At 29.8% G+C, this 22,499-nt stretch overlaps 1 protein-coding gene across 4 annotated transcripts; it reads left to right on the forward strand.

The window, feature by feature from the left end:
* Window positions 1–224: 224 nt before the first annotated feature.
* LOC115874593 (bestrophin-4-like) lies at window positions 225–21,050 on the forward strand. Of its 4 annotated transcripts, XM_030889793.1 has the most exons (13): window positions 225–899; window positions 959–1,069; window positions 1,124–1,295; window positions 1,361–1,563; window positions 4,547–4,715; window positions 4,936–5,157; window positions 5,355–5,538; window positions 6,490–6,513; window positions 9,514–9,663; window positions 11,714–12,044; window positions 14,191–14,358; window positions 17,305–17,364; window positions 19,606–19,729. In XM_030889793.1, exons 1-12 carry the CDS (start codon window positions 829–831, stop codon window positions 17,351–17,353), a joined length of 1,854 nt encoding a protein of 617 aa, XP_030745653.1. In that variant the 5' UTR covers window positions 225–828; the 3' UTR covers window positions 17,354–17,364; window positions 19,606–19,729. The 4 variants fall into 4 exon arrangements, with proteins under 4 accessions (XP_030745653.1, XP_030745651.1, XP_030745654.1 ...); XM_030889791.1 differs by lacking the exon at window positions 17,305–17,364 and having other exon boundaries at window positions 19,606–21,050; XM_030889794.1 differs by lacking the exon at window positions 19,606–19,729 and having other exon boundaries at window positions 17,305–17,366.
* The last annotated feature ends 1,449 nt before the right edge of the window (window positions 21,051–22,499 follow it).

Consider the following 22,499-nt stretch of genomic DNA (forward strand, 5'->3'; position numbering starts at 1 on the left):
AAAAATATTAATAAAACAATAGTTATTAGTCTAAAGAAAAATGTTCTAAGATTTATCTAAACTTTTGAAATATAGAAACTGTAAAAGACCCGGTGACAATAACAAGTTCAAATAATTTATTTCTAGCCGTCAAACTTGATGTCTCTATTTTTAACATCTGACAAAGAAAGTAATATCTATCCTCCTCTTTCTTATATCCAAACTTATATCCTACATTCAAGCCTACATTTTTTTGTTTTTTATAAACTGACATTGCTGACATCTGACATTTGATAATCTGACAACACTGCTGACAACTAAGTTGCGAATCGCCATCGAATCAGACATCGAATCTCGAATCGCAAAGCAAAGAATAAACAAAAGAGAATGGCGTGTGATGTGTGATGTCAGTCCTAACCAATAATTATGTTGATTCTGAATATTTAAAAGAATTATCCACCTTTAAAGTGCAGTGTGATGTGTTTATTTCTACGTTAATGTTGAGTGTAAATGATGTGTCTTATTTAATTATCAAGCATAACTTTTTAACTGAGCATTTCCCGTGCTAGTTTTACAATATAAATAATATAGTTAAAAAGTTGCTTTTTGCAATTGTTATGTCATAACTATAAAATTAAAAACCGACAAAAGTTAGTGATGATTTTAAATTTAGACTTATGAATCATTATTCGCGGACGTCCTCTGATCATACTACATTAATAGATATCATCAAAACTCTGTATTCTGTATATTTTACACAGCATCTAGTTAATATTAATTTTTGAAGCAATACTGAATTAAACTGATCTCATTTTATCTATGCAATTTTAATAAATATAATTTTCTAATATGACAGTAACTTATACTGGGGAAGTTGCTACTTGTAGGGGCCTAGGATGCTTTTTAAAATTGCTTGCAAGGTATGCTAAATAGTAGCAGTTAAATTACACTGTAAATAACATAATATATTTAATTACAGGTGGAGGGGAAGTATCTACAAGCTTGTATGGATCGATCTTATAGTGTTTTTACTGATATATTATGGCTTAAATTTAACATACAGACTGTTATTAGATGAAACAGGCAAAGCGTAAGTAGTACGAATATTAGAAAGTTTATAAATTAGTTAATAAAACTGTTTCAGATTATTTGAAACAATAGTCAAATATTGTTATGATTATGGTAGTTTAATACCGCTTTCTTTTGTATTGGGTTTCTATGTTTCTGTAGTTATGACAAGGTGGTGGAATCAGTATACCACAATACCATTTCCTGATCCATTGGCTGTGTTTGTTAGTGCCACTGTCCATGGGCAAGTAAGTCTATATTGACATTGACATTTTTTCAATTATTAATATCAAACTTATACTGTTTTCTGCAGGATGAAAGGGGTAGAGTAATGCGTAGAACAATAATGCGCTATGTGTGTCTTTCAGTAACAATGACTTTCACAATGATAGCTCCAAGAGTTAAAAAGAGGTTTCCCACTTTGGATCATTTTGTCGAAGCTGGCTTGTTACATGAAAGTGAAAAGGATATCATGCTTGATTTAAACAAGAAATTCCCAAAATATTCTAAACATTGGTATGTAAAATGCTATAATAATATTTTTATACGGAAGTGTGCTACGGATAGGCATGGGCAAGTAAAACAGCTTTCATAAAATAAAAGGTAAAATTCCTGTCCACAGATTAGAAAAGCTTTAAAAACATTGTTAATCAGCTTTGCCAGAGCCTTTTGTAAGATATTCCAGTTATTTCCCTCAGTTTGAAAATTTTATTGTTTTTTTTTTTAAAGAATAATAAGCAAATCGTAGTATAAAAATGGGAAGAGTAACGCCCGTTTCTGGCCGTATATGATAAATGAAAATAGTTATTTAATACTTTTTGATTCTACAGTATATTAAAGTATTTTATTTATTTAAATTTACACTATAACACATTAGTCATAATGATATTCATGCTATAAAAACGATAGGCAGTACAGATGTATTATATTTGATAGGATAGTAATTAGTAAATTTAAGCTTCAGTATTTTTCCAAAAGCAATTTTTATGTCATAGATAGTTTTTGTACTAAATATTTAAAAAATATAGTTACATATCTTTTAATTTTAAAGATATAACTACTATTTACCAATAACCTTGAATTTTATGGATATATTTATTAAAATCTAAAAAGGAATGGATATAATATTAGTTTTTTTTTAATCTAATAATGATAACACAGTATTTTAACAATTCAATCATTTTATTAATATTGGATTATAACATTTGAACAGCTTAAATTTTATTTTAAAAAATTGATTATGCTATTATCTGTATAAATCAATAATCTCATATTTTATGAATGTATACAACATTCTACAGGGTCAATCAACGATAAAGTTCATTATTTTATTTGTTTTCAAAATTGCACAAAAATGAAATGAAAAAAAACATTTTCCCTCAAAAAACAAAATTGTATTTTAAATTTCAATCGTGACGTGACTGTGTTAAAACACTAATTTTTGGCCTTGGCCAGTTAAGAGGTGCCCAAATCGTATTTTTCTAATCTCAATTTTTTTTCAAATGGAACTAGGGTGGCTCATTAGCCTATTTGGAAAAAGCATTTTTTTACTGGCACAGAACAATGTCGCGGCATTTTTATTTCACAAAGAAAAAATAAAGAAACGAAAACTGTTTTACCTAAAAATACACGTCACTTACGTTGGTTTAACACTATACACTAACACTAACGCTATAATTATGTTTTTATATAAATTCCCCAACTTTTTCCTAGCCCGGACACACAGCCCGCATCGCCGGTGTTACTATAATTTTTACCGAAAGTATGTTTTTTTTTTTCGCGGGTACGATGTTATGAATCGGATCTAGATAGTTCACTATTCACTCAGAGGACACTCAAAATCATTTTAGTATAATTTTATTAGCATAGAAACGCGTAAAAACACAGATTTGTTGCGAAACTAGGGTTCCCAACCGTCCCGGTTTGACCGGGATTAACCAGGAATCAGAAAGTTTGTCCCGGCGAAAATTTTGCCTTGGCCGGGACCAAAAAAATCACATTTACATATAATATATTTGAATTTCTAATATTTAATGTTTTGTTTCAATTATTTAAAAACTTAAAAATAATTGTCCCGGAATCGCCGATGCTCAAGTTGGGAACCCTATGCGAAACTAATGAAAACAATAGGTTTGTTTACGACTACTAATTCTCAACCACTTCGATAGAACTGTCAAAACAGTCAGGCCTTGAATATGACGTTAGCCACGATCAATCCTAATTTATGTCATATACTAACATACCAAATCTGGATTTTTTATCTGAAAAAATGAAAAAGTTATGGACTTTTTTAAAAAATAAAATAAAAATAGGGTAGAACATTTAAAGCAAACATAAGTTATGTTATGTCCGCCATAATTTTTTAAGCACCCTGTATACTCATAAATAATTTTAAATTGTATATCTTAACATACCCTAAAACTTTTCTATTTAACATTTTTGCGCAATTCTGAAATTATAAACTTTACCTTTAACTCACCCTGTACATGTATCATTTGGTGCAATAAAAGTACATATTATCGTAGCAAATTACTACTTAGAACTATTCTGCAATGACAGTTCAAGGATACATGCAATTTTTTAATCAATGAACACACGCAGTCGGTATGGTAGTGATTATGTAATTAAAAAAATTCTGTTTAAAACTTGATGTTGATATATCTAAAAATAAAAAGTTACTTAACTAATGGGAAAATGCTCTCTTTCTGTATTTTATTTCTTTCTAGATCAATAATTTATTTGTTAAACAACATTTTCTACCTAATTATTCCCCTATACTTACTTTCAAGCCAATTCAAGGGAAATAATATATATATAGATGTTACACGAAATGAAAACATATACTGTATGATCCAAAAAAAATCGACATCAAATTGTATTGAAAAAAATTGGCGCCGGGAGGCACGTATAGCCGCCCATACTAAAATATGTTAATAAAAAGTTGGTAGGCAGTTCTTTTAGTTTCAAAGTAAAGGGACTTTTCAATTTTTTTTTAAACTGCGACTTTGACTGATTTTGATATTATTACAAATTTTGTTGCAAATATTATTCCTAATCTTAAATTGAAAACCGCGTTTCGCTAGCTACTGTAATTTTGAAGTTATGATTTTTTAAAATTTTTAACCCCCTCCCATACCCCCTTACCAACCCCCCACCCCCACCAAAAACTAATGGCCAGATTCTCGGGTGCCACAGTATTTTTGTGCCAAATTTGGTTAAAATCGGTTGAGCGGTTTTTGAGTTATCGTGTTACAGACGGACAGACAGACGGACGGACAGACACCACGAAAATATTTTGTATTTAGGTCATTTATGACCCAATAATAACTCATTTTGAGTGAAATTAAAAAAACTTTTTTTTTGCCGATCTTAATAGCCTACCATACCTATTGGTATGGTCGGCTAATAACAATAAATGGCATTTCCCCAAAAATTGTACAATAAAATGACAATGATTTTCATTTCCAAGCCATGGTATATTATTTTACCATAATTTTAGGCTCCCTATTGTATGGGCCTCGAGTATTATAACAAGAGCAAGAAAAGAAGGCCGCATCAGAGATGATTTTGCTGTCAAAACACTCATAGATGAGCTAAATAAGTTTAGAGGCCAGTGTGGGTTACTTTTAAGTTATGATACCATTAGTGTCCCTTTAGTGTATACACAGGTTAGTTTAGATTTGTTTGTAACTACAAAGGGGGAGTTTAGTTAGAAAATTTTTTGATTTACAGTGTGACTTTTTGAATACGCATCCTATATTCAGTATGACTTTAAATGAACGCGTTATATGAAAAACCATATATATATATATATATATATATATATATATATATATATATATATATATATATATATATATATATATATATAAAGAACATTCATTATAGGTGGTAACTTTGGCAGTATACAGTTACTTCTTAACGACACTAATGGGCCACCAATGGGTGGGAGACAGCCGGTATAGATTCGATTTGTATTTCCCCGTTTTCACAACTCTTCAATTTTTCTTCTACGTTGGCTGGCTCAAAGTGGCAGAGAGTTTGATCAATCCGTTTGGCGATGACGATGATGATTTCGAAGTCAACTGGATGGTGGACAGGAATCTCCAGGTACTAAATAAAACTATACCAAAAGGTTTTAAACAAACATAAAAAAAGTACATTATAATGATGATCATCATTAAAGTACAATGAAATTATGATTTCCTCGTTCAACCAAAAATCTTGTTCTTTGAGTATAATTTTAAGTTGTGTCACTGTTATCGAAATTCTAATACTGATTTCCTTTATTTTACCTGATTACCCAGGTATCGTATTTGATAGTAGACGAGATGCACCACGACCATCCGGAACTAGTCAGAGATCAGTATTGGGACCAAGTGTTCCCTCAGGAACTGCCTTATACTCCTGCGGCTGCAGCAGCCGAGTCTATGAGAAATACTCATCCGTTACCATCAACAGCTAATATAGCTGTCAAACCCGAGGAGCAAGGTAAAGGAAATACATATATTTGTATATTATATATTAGTGCCTGATAAAAGATAACTGCATCAAACGGTAATTCTCTATTGGAGGCAGATAGAACTGTAGATTTTTTCTTGTCTAAAATAATGCAGTATAATAATGCTTAAGTATAGATCATACCCAATACCAAATAAATTTTTAGTGACGTGATTAAGCTTGACCGGCACAATGTTCGACTGCAAGGTCTGCTAGTAAAAATTTTTAAGTTTATAGTATCACAACACAATTCATTTAAACTAAAAACTCGTAATACAAAACTAAAGTGTCGAAACAAATGACAATGTCAGGAAATAAAATAAATGTGGCAACTAGGACATTTTTTACAGCTACCACCTGAATTCCCAGCGGGAAATTTATATTCCAGCCCAGTTCCCAATATGTTCATGGTTGGCAACAATGAATTTAAAAATCGCGCCCTCGATTACGTAACTAAAAGTTTAATTGGTATCGCTTATATAGACATATATTTCGCTATTATAGACAATTTTTATTGAGGATTCGAGGCAAATAAATCTAACTGCGGTTATCGGTGGTTAATATATCAGAACGGTTTGCCTTTATTTATTACATAAATTATAAATTATAGTAAAATATTACATACTAGTTGAAGCCTGGCGCATCCGCCACGACATCAGGGAAAAAAATATTTTTTATTTTTTTTTAATTAAATGAAAAACAAAAAATCCGGTGACGACAGTTTTTAGAAGAGCCAATTAGCTATCTTTCAGTAAAAAAAGCAATATTTTACTATACTTTTATACCTACCGTAAAATTTTCTATCCCCATCTTCATATTCGCTAAACTGAAGTTTATAAAGATTGATAAGATTGGGAAAAGTAAAATGCAAATTTATGAATGTTGATCAAACGATTTTAAAATGTTTTACAACAGATAGATAAGAATGTTGTTTATTTAAAGGTGGTCGATGTCGTGCCAAAAAAGGTATACATACTGTCCAAAAATGAACTTATAGGTAACTTTATGATTGACAAAAACTAATTCTTCTAACAGTTGTTTTTTTTTATTTAAATGAGTACACAATGCAATGTATACAGGATTGTTCACCACATACGACACGGAGTATTGTATCTAAATGATTAGATTTTTACAAATTGTAAGTTTTGGGTTCGTTGAAGGACTATTAGAGCTACAATTTAAAAATATTTTTACAAGATACAGAGTGTCCCAAATATGTAAAAAATATTATAGTTTTATTTTTTTAAATGGAACACCTTATATATTATTCAATTTTTAGATTCTACGAATGAAATAAAGGTAAATTTGATTAAGGTTTATCACACTTAAACCTTACCGTTTTTGAAATATTTTCAATTTTGTGAAATTGCAGTAAAAAATTTAAGGCTTCATTTCTCCAAGGGTATCAAAGTTTTTAATACTACATATTTACTGAAGATTATTTATTGATCAGATATTGTGTTGCGATAATAAAAAGTATACTTTCTTATACAGAGTGTCCAAAAATTTATGTTAAATAATGACTAGCTTTAAACGGCTGTAACTTGTTTAATTTAAATGGAACACCCTGTATATTTTACTTAATTCATATGCACTATTTAATTGTCTATCAAATTATATTATACCGTTTTTTACCTATCTCTTCAAGTTTTCGTAGAAAATGCCTTTTGTTATAATTTAGACCTCATTTATATTGACCTCTTATATTGACCTCTATATTGACCTCTATATTGACCTTTATATTGACCTCTTATATTTTAGACCTCATTACCCATGGAATATTGATATTTTAGATTATTTTTAAAGATGTAACAAATTTTCAAAGAGTACAGATACTAATATTGTCGATATAGTTCGATTATTTCATTAAAAAATTTTAAAAAAATGTTTAAATATTATTTGTTAAAAAGGACCAATTAATATGTTCCTAGTATTCAGACTACATTAATTGACTGTTTACGTTGATTAATAATTGCTCCAAATACTAAAAAACTGAATTTTTTATGTGTATTAGACAGTATAAATTTTATTTTAAATTTTGACGAATGCTTATTTTTATAACAGAGACGTTCATTTTCGTAACTTATTATTATATTGATTTCTGAGTCAAATCCACATTTATTTAGAATAATTTATTAATTAAAACAGTATGTAATTAACTAATTTTTGGAAGGAAATTATATTTAATAGGTATACTCTTTTACAAAGATTTAAATAGTTTTCTGTTTGTAACAAATGGGCTTGCAATATTATTATTTTTGAATAGTATTTTGTACATATATTACTTTAAAAAGATCTAAAATGTCAATATTCCATGGGTATAGTGATAAATGAGGTCTAAATTATAAAAAATGCATTTTCTTCGAAAACTTGAAGAGATAGGTAAAAAATGTTATAGTACAATTTGATAGACAATTAAATTGTGCATCTAAATAACGTAAAATATACAGGGTGTTCCATTTCAATTAAACAAGTTATTGTCGTTTAAAGCTAGTAATTATTTAATATAAATTTTTGGACACTCTATATAAGGAAGTATAATTTTTATTATTGCAACACAATATCTGATCAATAAATAATCTTCAATAAATATGTAGTATAAAAAACTCTGGTACCCTTGGAGAAATGAAGCCTTAAATTTTTTATTGCAATTTCACAAAATTGAAAATATTTCAAAAACGGTAAAGTTTAAGTGTGATAAACCTTAATCAAATTTATCTTTATTTTAATCGTAGAATCTAAAAATAGAATAATATACAGGGTATTCCATTTAAAAAAATAAAACTATAATATTTTTTACTTATTTGCGACACTCTGTATCTTTTAAAATTATTTTTAAATTGTAGCTCTAATGGTCCTTCAACGAACCCAAAACTTACAATTTGTAAAAATCTAACCGTTTAGCTACAATACTTCGTGTCGTATGTGGTGAACAACCCTGTATAATATTGCTTAGTATATTCAGGTAACTAAGATAGCATGAGCCTCAATAACTAGAATATTGAAATACATCGTATTTATTTTTTTTTGTTTTGGTTTTCTATTTATTTTCTAATTAACCGAACTAATTTTTTTACGTCAAATGATTTTTTTAACTGGTGTTGATAAGATTTCAAGGTAGCTATAAGTAAATATTTTGACAAATTAGTAATAGTTAACATTAGACTTAATTACTTTGCACAAATCTAATAAAAGTCTCTCTGATGATTTTATTTCTCTGAAAATTTATGGTTTTGATTTTGAATATTATATTTTTTATGTCTGCCTTGAAAATCGAGTGTTTTAAGCCCACTCTACACATAACGATCTTACCTGTTCGGATTAGGAGGCACAGAGTATTTCCCATCCTCCTCTGACAAGGGTTTAACCCTTCGTGCCCGTCCCAGTCGAGGAGCTTGTCTCCGACTGAGGTACCCGTGAGGTGGAAGATTTGTCTCCATTTTCTCCACCTCTTTAACTTGGTCTCTTCTTAGACCTGATACCGGTGTTGTCCTGAATCTGTAATAGAGGATATATCCCTCTTTCTCTATTGCTTTCTTGGATTTGAGGTCAATTCCTATTGTGAGGATCTGGTCATGACCCTCCTCCCTCGAGTTGTATCCTTACATTGGAGTTCTGACCCTGGATAAAAGGCTCAGCAGGTAGATTTTTTATTTTAAATTTAATAGTTTTAAATTGTTTCACAAAATAATGTAGTTTTACAAAATTGTTTAGGGATATTTAATGAATATGTATTATCAAACAATACTATTTCCAGAATGAACTTTGCGTGTTTACAACCTACACTTTTGTAGTAAAACTCAATGTTTTTTTTTCAAATTCACTAACACAATGCTAAAATAGCAGTTAAAACACGCAGTGTATTACGATACAGGTAAAACTTTTACCTAACAGGTAAAACATTATGTCTAGAGCGGACTTTACTGTTTTTTAAATCATGTATTAAATAATGATTTTTTTTTGTAGAGCTTATGTCTTCGTCTTTAAAATTAGATCCTACGTACATAGGCGATAATATGCAAGGTGGCCCTATAACGTTTTCAGCTAATAAACAACCCAGTTTCAAAAGCAGGAAAAATTCTTCTAGTAGCTTAGCCATGGGTGCCTCAGTTCCAGGTGAGTTAAAAGAAATATAATTCTTATTTTTTGAACAAACCCTGTACATAAAAGGCTAACCACCGTGAGGTAGATCTATGCAGAAGTGTGATTCGCATTAATGGTAGATTAGACCATAGATAAATGAAACAAGTTTAGATTGAAAGGTGCCCATAAGAATTATAGAAATACTATTTTGATCCTCTTTTACAAATATTTAAACAGAATTTTTTTATTTTTTAATGAAATAAGCGAACTATATCGGCAATATTAGTATTTTTACTCTTTGAAAATTTGTTACATCTTTAAAAATAATCTAAAACGTCAATATTCCATGGGTATAGTGATAAATGAGGTCTAAATTATAAGTAAATGCATTTTCTACGAAAACTTGAAGAGATAGGTAAAAAATTGTATAATACAATTTGAAAAACAACTAAATTGTGCATCTGATTCTCGTAAAATATATAGAGTGTTCCATTTAAGTTAAACAAGTTATTGCCGTTTAAAGCTAGTAATTATTTAAAATAAATTTTTAAACACTCTGTATAAGGTAGTATTATTTTTATTATTGCAACACAAAATTTAGTAAATAAAAAAACTTCAGTACACTATTTGGTTTTAAAAACTTAAATACGCCTAGAGAAATGCAGCATTTAAATTGGTATTGTATTTTCACAAAAACGTAAATATTTAAAAAACGGTAAGATTAAAGTACGGTAACCCTTAATTAAATTTACTTTTATTTTAATCGTAGAAGCTAAAAATGCAATAATATACAGGGTGTTCCATTTAAAAAAATAGAACTTTGATATATTTTATTTATTTGGGACGCTCTGTACCTTTTGAAAATAATTTTACATTGTAGTTTTAGTAGGCCTTCAACGATCACATCACTCACAATGTCTAAAAATCTAATTGTGTGGCTACAATTAGAGATGAGCAAGAAATCGCAAATTGCGATTCAATCGCAGCGATTTTAAAATCGCAATCGCAACCTGCGATTGGCTCTCGTAGGAAACTGCGATTGAGATTTCTTTTATTTGCGAATTTTAAGAACAAATCTTTATTAAACCAACAAATTAAAAATTAATTAATTGAATTTAAATTTAGGTAAACAGTATTACCACAGTTGCGATTTGCGACTTTGTTGCGATTTGCGATTTTGCTGCAATTGTGATTTTGTAAACTGGGACCGCGATTTTTATCTGCAAGTTTGAATTTTAGTTTAGACTTGTGATTTGAGATATTGTTGCGAATGTAATTTTGTAGTCTATTGAAGCTTTTTACAGTAAACTGCGATTGAATTTTCTCTCGGATATTATTTATTGTTTATAGAGAAGGTATTATTTTTCTAGGGCCACGATCATAATATACCGTATATTTTTCAAGAGTGGTTCTTCCCTATACATTTTTTTTATTTTTCTGATAAAAAAAAACGAGATTCGGTATGTTAGTATATGACATAAATTAGGATTGATTGATGTATTCAATTGTTTTTAGTTACTTCCTGTTTCACCGGAAATACTTTTTATTTTTTTTATTTTATTCGATAGAAAATGACATTTTGAATAGAATGGCAAATCATATGGCAAATTTTGACATTTTCGCTTAAAAAATCGTATTTTAAAATTCAATTTTTAATCATATCCAATTTTTTCAAATGGACGAGGGTGGCTCATTAGCATATTTGGAAAAAGGACGAATTTTTTTACGAATAATTTGATACCACACACTTGCCATTAAGAATCAAATCTTCTTTTAAATTTTAATCTAGAATGTCGTGACTGTGTTAAAAACACTAATTTGTAATCAAGATGCCTTGCTATTGTTTTTCGCGTCTTGTCCTGGCCATTTAAAAAATGCTCAATTGGTGGCTCAAGGTGGCTCATTGGCATATTTAGGAAAAGCATTTTTTACGATAATATAATTTGGTTTGGTAAATATTAAAATCGCAATCGCAGGTTAAAGACGTTGCGATTTAAAAATCGCAATCGCAGTTTTGCTCATCTCTATATAGAATGAGGTGAATAACTCAGGTATATTAATTTTTGTTAAAAAATCGTTCTAGACTCAATACCCAGGGTGGCATCTGTCGTTTCCCTAACCAACAAACTGAAGCGGTTCTTCAGTCGTGACGAAAGCAAGGCCGATTCGAGAGGCGAGAACAACATTGAGGCCGGTCAAGAGATGAACAACCTGATCTTGAGCGACGAAAAAAAGTTCGGCACCAGTACCAAAGACATCAAGCACGAGATTATCGAAGAAGTGGACGAGCAGAACACGATTACGTCACAGAAACAGGGTGATAAAGACGGTAGACCGACGGTGATGGAGATATTTGGACCGCCTCCTTCGTCTAAGCCTATCGACGTACCTCAGTCTAGCAGTTATGCAAACCAGTAAGTGTAATACGGAGTTATCTACGATATATACAGGTGTCCCAGAAATAAGTGCAAGTATTTTAACTGGTAGTATAGTTCAACCCCAGAAACATGCCTATGAGGTTTTTTTAGCGAAATTTTTTTTTTGAAAATTCGAAATTTTTTGAAAAATGTTTTGGGTTTTTTTTAGTTTTTAGTTAAAAAACATAATTTCTTGATAATATGGCAACATAGGTATTAGATTAAATTTACAAAAAAGAAAATCCAGAAAAGATCCAGTCAGTAGCTAAAAATCATTTTTTTTTTGAAATTTTCAAAGTAAAATAACTGCGTTATTTTTGACTTATTTGAAAAACGATAAAAAGAGAATAGATTTCTTTTATCGAGATCTACCACCTCTTAAAATACTTGCACTTATTTCTGGGTCACCCTGTATATAATTGAACTATAAAGCTTCATTCAGAACCTCGCAATTACTGGAATAAATTAGGGGTTTCAATTCCACTTTATACAGTACGTCTGTCCGTTCAGTAGCTCCGGGGTATCCGTGAGAGGGGAAACGATATTTTCTCGATGTTTTTCGTAAAAAATTAGACGACGCGTCCCATCAATAAAAATTCGACAAATTTGCAAGTAGCCAATAAAGTGAGTGGGCGGAGCGATTTGCGGTGACGCACTCGTCAAATCGACGTATAAAATATATTGCTGTTTATTTAAATGTTTTTTTGCCCGCATTCCTTTCATAGACACTGTACTCTTTAGTTTACGATCATTCACAATGTTTAAAAAACACAATTAAAATTAATAGAACATCCTAGCAACAGCTGGCGTTAGTCAGTTGTATCCGTAGCGAAAGCCTAAAGCCGGAGTCTCATGCATCCGAAATCCGATGACACGACGATCCGACGGTGCTCCTATTGGTCGAAATATTTTGACACCAATTTTTATCCGATAATTTTAACTAATCGTCCGACGTCGTATAAAGTTAAATTTTGTTTAACTTTTGTACGATATCGTGTGTTTTTTAACCTCACATTTTTTGAAAACATTTGTTTTTAAAAACAAGTTTAGTGGGAAGTGGGCAATTTCGGGATATTTGGCGAGGAAGTTATTTTTATAAGTGTTTCTCCAATAAAACATGACATGAATCTCTATTCAGTGCAGCAGAGAAATGCCAAAACTGTCAAATTTCGGAACGAACTTTCGTATGTATGTGACAGGCTTTTTTATTTCACAGGATAACTTCAAATTTCGGATGTCGTACTATCGGATTTCGGATGCATGAGACTCCGGCTTAATATTTATCTTACAAAACAGTCAACTTTTGATTTCTAACCACAATTTCTCTTGACGGAAGATAATCAAAGGCCAAAATGACATTTCTCGCAAAGTATGAAGTTTAATTAGTGGAAAAGTTAAAAGTTTGATAACTTTTGTTCTAATTGAAAATGTCTACCACTAATTTTGACGTTCTGAGTGCTTACATTGAAATTAAAGGTATAAACTTCTACGCTAATTGAAACCACTAATTTATTCCTCTAATTGCAAGATTCTCAATGAAGCTTAAGCAATACCAATTAAACTTTTAGTTACGTAATCAAAGGCGCGATTTTTAAATTCATTGTTGCCAACCATGGGTATATTCGGTATGGGGCTGACTAACTGAAATTTAAATTTCCCGCTGTGGATTCAAGTGGTAGCTCTGCTGTAAAAAATGTCAAGTTGCCACATTTATTTATTTATTTCCTGATATTGTCATTCGTTTTGACACTTTAGTTTTGTATTACGAGTTTTTGTTTTAAATTAATAATTGTATTGTGATACTTTAAGCTTAAAAATATTTACTAGCAAACCTTGCAGAGTCGAACATTGTTCTTTTTAGAACCTCTTTATTACGAAGTGTACAAGATAGCTTAATAGCCGTTGTAAAAAACGGTAGTATTGGCCCTTTATGTCCCTTAAGAGCTCTTAAGGAGGATGAGTTTTGTTGATGTAAATAATTACTGTTTATATATTTATAATTAATTTATTTTTGTTTTCTAAAATATTTCAATTAAAAAAAAATATGTAAAAGTAACTAAAAGTCCGACTAAAAGTTTATTTGGTATAACCTATATATCTATATTGTTCCCTTAGATAAAATATACTTTTGTAATGTTTTTAGCTTTAGCAATACAGATGTTTATGAACCCTACCCTCCCATCTCCAGATCTGCACCTAGCGGCGACGGGGTTGATGATGCAACTGACAACGTCAGCATAGGTTCAGAGACTGATGACGAGGATGAGTTCGAAATGTTGAAGAAACAACGAGACGAAGAACGACTCAGCAGGTATAGTATTGAATTTGTTTTTTTTTTAATTTGTTGGTTTATTTTGGGTGAAGCACAACTACTAAATATTTTTAATGGTGATTTTTTTAAAATCTAATATAGAGAGATAATTTATTAACCCAGAGAAGTTGTTAAGTTGAAATAATTTTAAATTAAGTTAATTTTACTGTGATATCTCATACATTGTGTTTATGACTGAAGAAATTGATTAACAGATACGTACATTGTTTGGCAAAAAGTGTTTAACAAGTTAGAAACCTTATTATTATTAATTTTTTGTAAGGAAAATTGAACAATCAATTTAGAATACCCAAAAAATCTGTTTTGACGTACAGGGTGTCCCAGGAATAAATGCAGTATTTTAAGGGGTGGTAGATCTCGATAAAAGGAACATAATTATTTTTTCTTTTACCGTTTTTCAAATAAATCTAAAATATCGGAGTTATTTTACTTTGAAAATTTCCAAAAAAAATATTTTTTGCTCAAATTTTGAGAACCATTGGATCTTTTCTGGATTTTCTTTCTTGTAAATTTAATCTACTACCCATTACCATTATTACCTTACCATTAATCTACTGCCATATTATCAAGAAATATTTTTTTTTAAATAAGAACTAAAAAAATTTCCAAAAAAAAATTTCAGAAAATTTCAAATTTAAAAAAAAAATTCGCGAAAAAACCTCATAGGCGTGTTTCTGAAGTTGAACTATACTACCAGTTAAAATACTTGCACTTATTTCTGGGACACCCTGTATATGGCATATGTCAACTGATGTAGAGACAGTTTACAAAAATGCCCTTTGCATTAAAACACAATGCTGCAAAAAATAAGTTGTTTTTTTTTTATTATTTTTTATTGGACTATACAATATGCCCACGGATTGTCTTTACAAGAGAATTTTTTTTTATTATTAACATTTCGAGAAAAATGTATTCTTCGTAAAAATTATTGCTTCTTCTAAAATGGGTAATCCTATTGATACTTTTCCAAATTTCCATAATTTCCATACCGTTTTAGAGAAAATTAAAAAAAAAAAGAAGAAAATATGGTTGAATTTTTCTAGAAGTTTGAAGTCCTATAAATCAAAACGCGTTGCTATGGTGATATAATTTCGTTTTCATTCTTTGATGGATTACTATTGGTAGAATTTCAATTAACGTCATATTTTTTGCTGTTTTAAAATGTTAAAGAAGCACAAAATTTATTTAGTTCAGTCTTTGAATAAGAAGACTAAGGAGGAGCATATCAAAAATCTTTGGACTACCGCGATGGGCCTCAAATATGGCCGACTTAAATTCCGGTTTATCAGTGCCGTTCTAATTTTATTTAAAAAATGTAAAACTATGATGTAGGGTAGATGTGGGGTAGACTCAATATTTTTTTTTATTTTACGTTGTGAATAAATGTTAGTAGTTATCAAAATTGTTATAAAAACATATTATTATAATAAAAATAGATAAGTTTTAATAATTATTTATTAACACAAACATCCGATACGCTACTGAAGCAGGTAAGTCAAATTGACGTATCTAAATTCTTTGACATCTAATCTTTGACAAGTAGTAAATAAAAGCATAAATGCAAGAAAAAATATATAATTAGTTAATTTAAGTGAATTTCATAAATGATCGGTTTACTACACGTATGTGTATGTTATATGTATAGTCACTTACTAGCGAAAAGTTGTTCCATTATTTCACTCGATTTTTGCCGAGATCTGCCGCAGGCTACACAACCAACTATTTTAGCGTCTTTTTCGATAAATCGCTATAGTGTCACTCTTAATTTAAGTTCTGCCACAATTTCCATCTAGATTTACTACCTTTATACAATTATCAGTAGTAGAATAAATAATAAATAACATAAAATAAGCTCCCGTAAAGACTGACAAATCCACAAAATTTCAAATCAAATTCAAATGTGTCAAATGAATCGTCAAACAGAACTGTCAAGGAACCCCACCCTAGAGTCCTTTTTCCGCCCACCATGCATGAATACATGGATATCATTATGCTCCTTCCTTAGTCTTCTTATTCAAAGAGTTCAGTGCTATGGAAAGGGATAATAATAGTTATCGGAAATGTGATATTTTAACAACAGCAAAAAAATACGACGTTGATCAAAATTAATAACAACCATCTATTCAAAGAATGTTATCGAAATTATATTACCATAGAAACGCGTTTATTTTTTAATTTTCTCTAAAACGGTATGGAAATTTGAAAAAGCATACTCTACATTAACCATTTTGGAACAAGCAAAAGGTTTAACGAAGAATGAATTTTTCTCAAAATGTTATAATAAAAAATATTTTTCCTTTTGCAAAGACTGGGGACATACTGTATTGAAACATTGTCAGCTAACTCTACTTTTTACATCTTTAAACATTTACGTTAATCTTAAATAAACAATATAAATGATATTTTATACTTTTTCTTAGTTTCCCTCTAATATTTCATATTTAACAACTTACTTAATTTACTCACATATGTTTTGTGCATGTTCAATACCATATTATAATAATATACATAATTTATTATTTATTAATTATATTAATTTATATTATTTATATTAATTATAGTATCACACAATCATTAAGGCACTAAAATGGTTGTTGCTGTTTTTATAAAGTCTTAAAACATGTTTTAAAAATTATCTCTATTATGATAAACTGGTTTGTGTTCATTATAGTTCAGAATTTTATCAAATGATAATGCGATGACATAGTAGATATAGAGATGACAATCACTTCAAATTCTGCTGTCTGTTAGTGAAGGTATTAATTCAGTGACATCTTATGTGATAACAAAACAGAGCTCTAAATGAAATGATATTTCTACACCTACTCTGACATCCTTTTTCATTCAATCACACCGTGTTTGTTTGTGAGTGTGATACTCGGTTTGGATTTTTGATGTCTAATACGTTTTTTTATTTGTTTTAAGACTAAACCTTCTTATGGGTGCTAGTCCTAAAGCATGTGATGAAGGATAGTACATTTTTGGGTAAAAACATTACATTATTAATAGCCACGCTTACTAGCTTAATAGAATTAATTTTGCTTCAAAAAATAGTAAGTAATAGAGTATTGTCGGAAAATGTTATTTACGCTCTTGTTTTATTTAATATTATTTTATAGTGGAAGTAATAAATAATGTAAATAAAATAAATTGTTTCTTTACAATACTCTATGAATAATAAGCATGCTTGCACGAATTTAGAATAATTATGCTTAACTAATATAGAAAAGTTAGTGTTGTGAATATTAAATTGATATAACTATTAAAACAAATACGTACACAGTAACTTTTTGGTGATGTTCAAATTTTTATTAATAATTTTGCGTAGAACTACATTTGCATTAAAGCGTTATTTTTATTAATATATAGTTTTTTACATAACTTTTTCTCGTTTTGACCTGTCATGACTCAAATGTATATAGATATCAATTTAATACTAGCACCTTGTAGTAGTTGAATTAATTTTTTATCTTATCAAAAATGTATGATCAAATAAACTAAACAGTTGACTCATGTCAGCTGTCATTATTTAGAACTTTAGTGATAGATATAGTAAACCTCACACTGAGAGAAATATTATTTTTCGCCTACTCCATTTTTATTTGATCATACTGTATTTTGAATCTACAAAAGTGTATATAGAGCTGAAAAATGTATGTAGCAAAATAAATTTACAGTTTTCCTGTAAACGTACAGTTTTCCTGTAAACGTACAGTTTTCCTGTAAATTTACACTTTTTCTGTAAATTTACAAATTTTCTGTAAATTCTAAATTTACAGTTTTTCTGTAAATTTGCACTTTTCCTTTTTGTTTTCACGTTACATTGTCTGGTTAAAAGCTGGTCAAAATCCCAACGACCTGTCGAAATGTAAATTTACAGAAAAAGTACAAATTTACACAAAAAGTGTAAATTTTGTTAAAATATTCAATGTTGCGATGGTAGCTTTACGCTTCGGTAAGAATCAATTATTATACCGTGCTGGCAACTGTTACTTTTGGGTCGGTGTGTGGAAGTAAATCGCATAGGGATCTTATTAAGTCGGAGTGAGCGAAATGCGACGGTGTGCTGTTGCGGCGTTGCCGGTACGCCTTTCCCTATCAAGTAGAGTAAAATCACATCGCAAACCGCTATTTTTAAACGACTTTTTTTTCGAAAAGATAACTAGATAAAATTATTAGATATGTTTCTGAGCATCTGAAATTACAAGGATATCGTTAGGGTGTCCATTTTTTTTATAACGATAAAACGTCAGTAATCGCGATAATTCAAAAACTCAACTTTTTAACACATAACACACCATAACTTCAGAACCACTTTAGATATTGAAACTTTGTTTTATTTCGAAGATCAGATCTTTTACAATATATTTAGATAAGAAAAATTCGATAAGGTTGTTTCTTTCCATTCAAAAATTTTAAACAACCCGTCTATTTACTTGTAGTGCATAGCAATTTTTAACAATCGTGTAACTTTTTTATTTATAAAGAATTTCACATATATTGTCTGCGAAGAAAATATACCAGGAATGTTAAGAAAGTTTTTGAAAAAACTTTTTAATAGATTTTGAGATATCGATTCATTTCGAACTCGAGAGTTCTAATAGCGCGACCACTGTCCAACACCAACTCAATTCCACTTATTTTTACCAAAAATGCAAGTGTTTCTAGCTTGCACTAAGAAATTTTTGAAGCTATAGGGAAAATTACGACACGTTAGTAAATAAACAAATAAAGTATCGCGAGACGTAATTAAATCGTGAAACTGAACGAATGATGTACACCCATCCCTAGAACTTTAAGTACTAACAGAGGTACTGATTGGGTCGACCGGTGGACTGCGACAAATCTGCTATATCCCCTTCCACGTCTCGTAGCACTGTGTAGTATAGGTATCCTTTTTTCACGTCTCGTAGCAATGTGCGCAATTTCTCGGTTTATTTAGTACGTTTGGCAACGTGTTTACTGTTCTCTCTTTGTTCAGTACATTATAAACGCATTGTACTCTTCTTACATACGGAAATCTCGACCCAAGACTAACCTTTGCCAGCCTTTAGTATGCTTTACTATTTTTACAAATACTCAAGGCGTTAAACGCTGTATACGGGAGACTTATACCACAGCTTAAAAAATAATTTTTACACGTTTTGAAAACAAATTTATAATGAATGTGAATCAAAACAATTGATGATGACAAGATGTTTACAATTTCTTTACCCTTTCATAAAGGTTAAAAAATATGGCAAGATCGTTGAGCATTCAAAAAGACGAGGATCCTGAAAGACAATTACTACTGAGACGACAGACTTCAGTTTACACATCTTCACCACCTTTGACGCCTTTATAACGCTTAAAAAAAATAAATAAATAATTTAATTTATTAGTTTTCTACTTATTAGGCAAGAACTTAAATTTAAGGATAAAATACTCGACTTCAATGTTATAAATAACTATGCTTGTAAAATGATATTGACGATAGGAAAATCGTTCAGTTGATTTCAAGCGTAGTTATATACGATTTTATAGAATGCGTAGACCAATTAATTTTACTATTTATTAATGATTTTCTACTATAAAAAGTGAATTTTAGATTTTTCTTCTGGGATAAATCCACTAAAATAAATACATAAATAAGATCTTATCTTTTTTTAAAGCCACTCATCTAATAGTCTTAAAGTTATCTAGTGGAAAGGTAAATTGTATTTAATATCATTTTTTGCGACAGAGATAAACATAAATGATCAGTTGACAGACAGAGGGAGAAAATAAAAAGCGGCATACAGTGTTGCCGGTTTTTAAAAACTTTCATGTGTACTACTGAAGTACGAGAATATATCTGAACTAAATATAATCTATTACAGAGCTGTAGTAAAATGAGTAACTAATTGTGAAAAATAACGTTCCAACCTTACATGCAACGTTTTCCATAAACGCCTACTCGTGTGATTTGAATTTTTGATGCAAAATCCGGCAATACCGCATATAAGAAATGTATCAACCCAACTTTTATCTCTTTTTAATACATTTGATTTTCCATTAAGTTGTCTACATCTCTGTCTTAGACGTTAAAGTCCAGACCACACTTCTAAAATGACCAAATCGGTATGTAAAATTATAGGAATACCATCAGTTGTTTCAACTCATTTCCAAGTCAACTTGACAGAATTTTTTTTCACTCATAATGTACTTCAGAATAAATATGTTTTAATGGTGATATTCCCAGAAAAATTAATTTCAATAAACTCTAACAAAGATAATCAGTCAAACTCGAAAACAGTATTTTTAGCTATATTTTATGTATGCAATTGTTTATCAATATAGTCCGTCCAGCAGAAGAATGTTTGACAGTGACAGTTGTTTAAAGTATTTTAATTCAAAAGTAATCTGTCGAAATCAAATATTCCTTGGCTGTACAGACTATACATTGAATTTTAGCACTTATATTAGAGTAAGTAATTTTTACATAGGTATACCAACAACACGTGAGTATATCGAAGTAATAAAAATTTGATAATAATATAAAAAGCTTTAAAAATGTATATTGATAATAACTAAATACCGTGTGGTCTCAAGTGGCTCATCCCTATAACTTTTTTATTCTTTCAGATTAAAGAACGAGATTTGGCATGTTATTATATGATATAAATTAGGATTGATTGACGTATTCAATTGTTTTTGGTCACTTCTTGTTTCACCGGGAATGACTACAACTTTTTATTTTTAAATGGCACCCTCGGTATATTTTTACTTTATTCAATAGAAAATGACACTCTGGATAGAATAACATATCATATGTCAAGTACTTAAGATCCACAAATCGTATTTTTAATCATATCTCAATTTTTTCAAATGGAACAAGGGTGGCTCATTAACATATTTGGAAAAGGCATTTTTTTACGAATAATTTGGTACCATACACTTGTTATCTCGAGTCAAACTGTCGTTGCAAACGCATGTTACAATTTCAAATAAACTATATGCGAAAATGTCAAAAGTTGACATATGATATGTCATTCTATCCAGAGTACAATTTTCTATCGAATAAAGTAAAAATATATAATAACTTGTAAAAAATAAATAAAATACTAATTTATGTCATAATATACTAACATACCAAATTTTGATTTTTTACCTGAAAAAAATAAAAAAGTTATAGGGGTGGGTCTCTTTTGAGTCGCACCCGGTATAGAGGAAATTTGAAATAAATCGATATTTTGTTCAATACTTAATTATACTGTACGATTGAAAAAAACGGCGTCAGCGATGGCTATGAAATGAAGATCGCTGTTATTTTATATGTAAAATTATATGGAAAATGTCATCGATCGTCATTTCCAAGCCAACCGGTCGCCGTTTTTTTTTCGATCATACGGTATTTATTTATGATCATTCCTATTAATGTACCCAATTTTGAAATATTTTTAGAATAAATCATTTTTTTGAAATAAACTAGACTATGATAAATTTTGAAAATTTAACCTACATATACATAGTTATTAGGCTAGAACTAAATTTTCCAATAGATTAAACTTAATATATTTTTTTTACCAGTGATATTTATTTGCGACTATTAAAAAATATGTATACCCTTAGTTAATAAGCTATTAAGTGATAAACAAGGAAAAATAACTCAATTTTTAGTTATATAAGACATGCTAATGCAGTTATCTGAATAAAACTTAATAACATTATATATTGAAGGAAAACTGCGTCTGAGTAACCTTTGAATTGATAATCGATGATAATCTCAATTAAAAATTTTACGTCAGATATTTTTTACGTAAAAAATACGGAAATTTTTCACTCTGTAGTTTCATACAAGTATGGACGAAAATTTATAACTCTTAGCCAAACATCAACTATAGTTAATAAATTATTTGGAAAAAAAACGAAATAAAAATGAAACTTCTACACCCTGTATCTCCGAAACGAAACATTTGAAGACATCAATTTATAAGAACTTTTTTACTTATTTTTATCTGCAGAATATGCTGCCGGAGTTTCCCCAATACAATTCGGACCACCCTGTATATTTATCTGGAAACTATTATCAAACACAGCTTTTAATAAGCTTCATAGAGGTCTTCCCGACTAAAATTATCGATTTTTTTTTTCAGAGGCTA

The sequence above is a fragment of the Sitophilus oryzae genome, unplaced genomic scaffold (assembly GCF_002938485.1).
Source record: "Sitophilus oryzae breed Bouriz unplaced genomic scaffold, Soryzae_2.0 scaffold_1297_pilon_pilon, whole genome shotgun sequence".
Classification (NCBI taxonomy): Eukaryota; Metazoa; Arthropoda; class Insecta; order Coleoptera; family Curculionidae; genus Sitophilus; species Sitophilus oryzae.